Here is a 660-nt window from a genome sequence, read left to right on the forward strand (position 1 = left end):
AGAGGTAACATTATATACACAATGATAAGACTAACTGTAAGATAAACCTTGTAATATTGTTGGAATATTTATTAATATATAAACGTTTATATAAATATAGGCGTTGGACGGATTTATAATGGTTTTTTCTTCAAACGGGCATATTTATTACGTCTCCGAAAGTATTACGTCTTTGCTTGGATATCTTCCAAACGAATTGGAGAACACGACCATTTATGATATAACGTATCAAGAGGATCAGCCGAATTTATACAATATTCTACTGAATCCTGAAAGCACACGAGACAGACACAGTATGAAAAAAGGTACTATTTGTAGTTGTTCTAAATTAGAAGATTTGTGTTTTTTTTTTGTGACTTTTTTTTTTAAATAAAATTTTTTCTATATTGACAGATGACCAAATTTCTTTTACGTGTCACATCAAAAGGGGCGGACTCGATTTCCGGGAAGAATCTATTTACGAACTTGTACAGTTTATTGGCTACTTTCGTGAGTGAAATATCTCGAAACTTTTAAATTTGCTAAATAATTTTATATGCTAAAATTAACTTTATTGAACTGCTTTATATTTAAAACCGAGTATTATCAAACAATATTGCGTTATTACAGGTTCTGCTATGGACAGCGATGTTGACAATCTGTTGCCAAGTCAGAAACTTA

The 660-nt window shown here is 30.6% G+C and overlaps 1 protein-coding gene across 1 annotated transcript; it reads left to right on the forward strand.

Moving 5' to 3' along the window:
- Positions 1 to 100: 100 nt before the first annotated feature.
- On the forward strand, positions 101 to 648 carry LOC105462292 (circadian locomoter output cycles protein kaput-like; the record flags this gene model as incomplete). Its single annotated transcript, XM_011708815.1, has 3 exons — positions 101 to 305; positions 394 to 489; positions 610 to 648. Coding segments are annotated over 3 exons (340 nt in total), but the record flags the coding sequence as incomplete, so codon positions are not given.
- Between the last annotated feature and the right edge of the window lie 12 nt (positions 649 to 660).

This window comes from Wasmannia auropunctata, unplaced genomic scaffold (assembly GCF_000956235.1).
Source record: "Wasmannia auropunctata unplaced genomic scaffold, wasmannia.A_1.0 LD266361.1, whole genome shotgun sequence".
Lineage (NCBI taxonomy): Eukaryota > Metazoa > Arthropoda > Insecta > Hymenoptera > Formicidae > Wasmannia > Wasmannia auropunctata.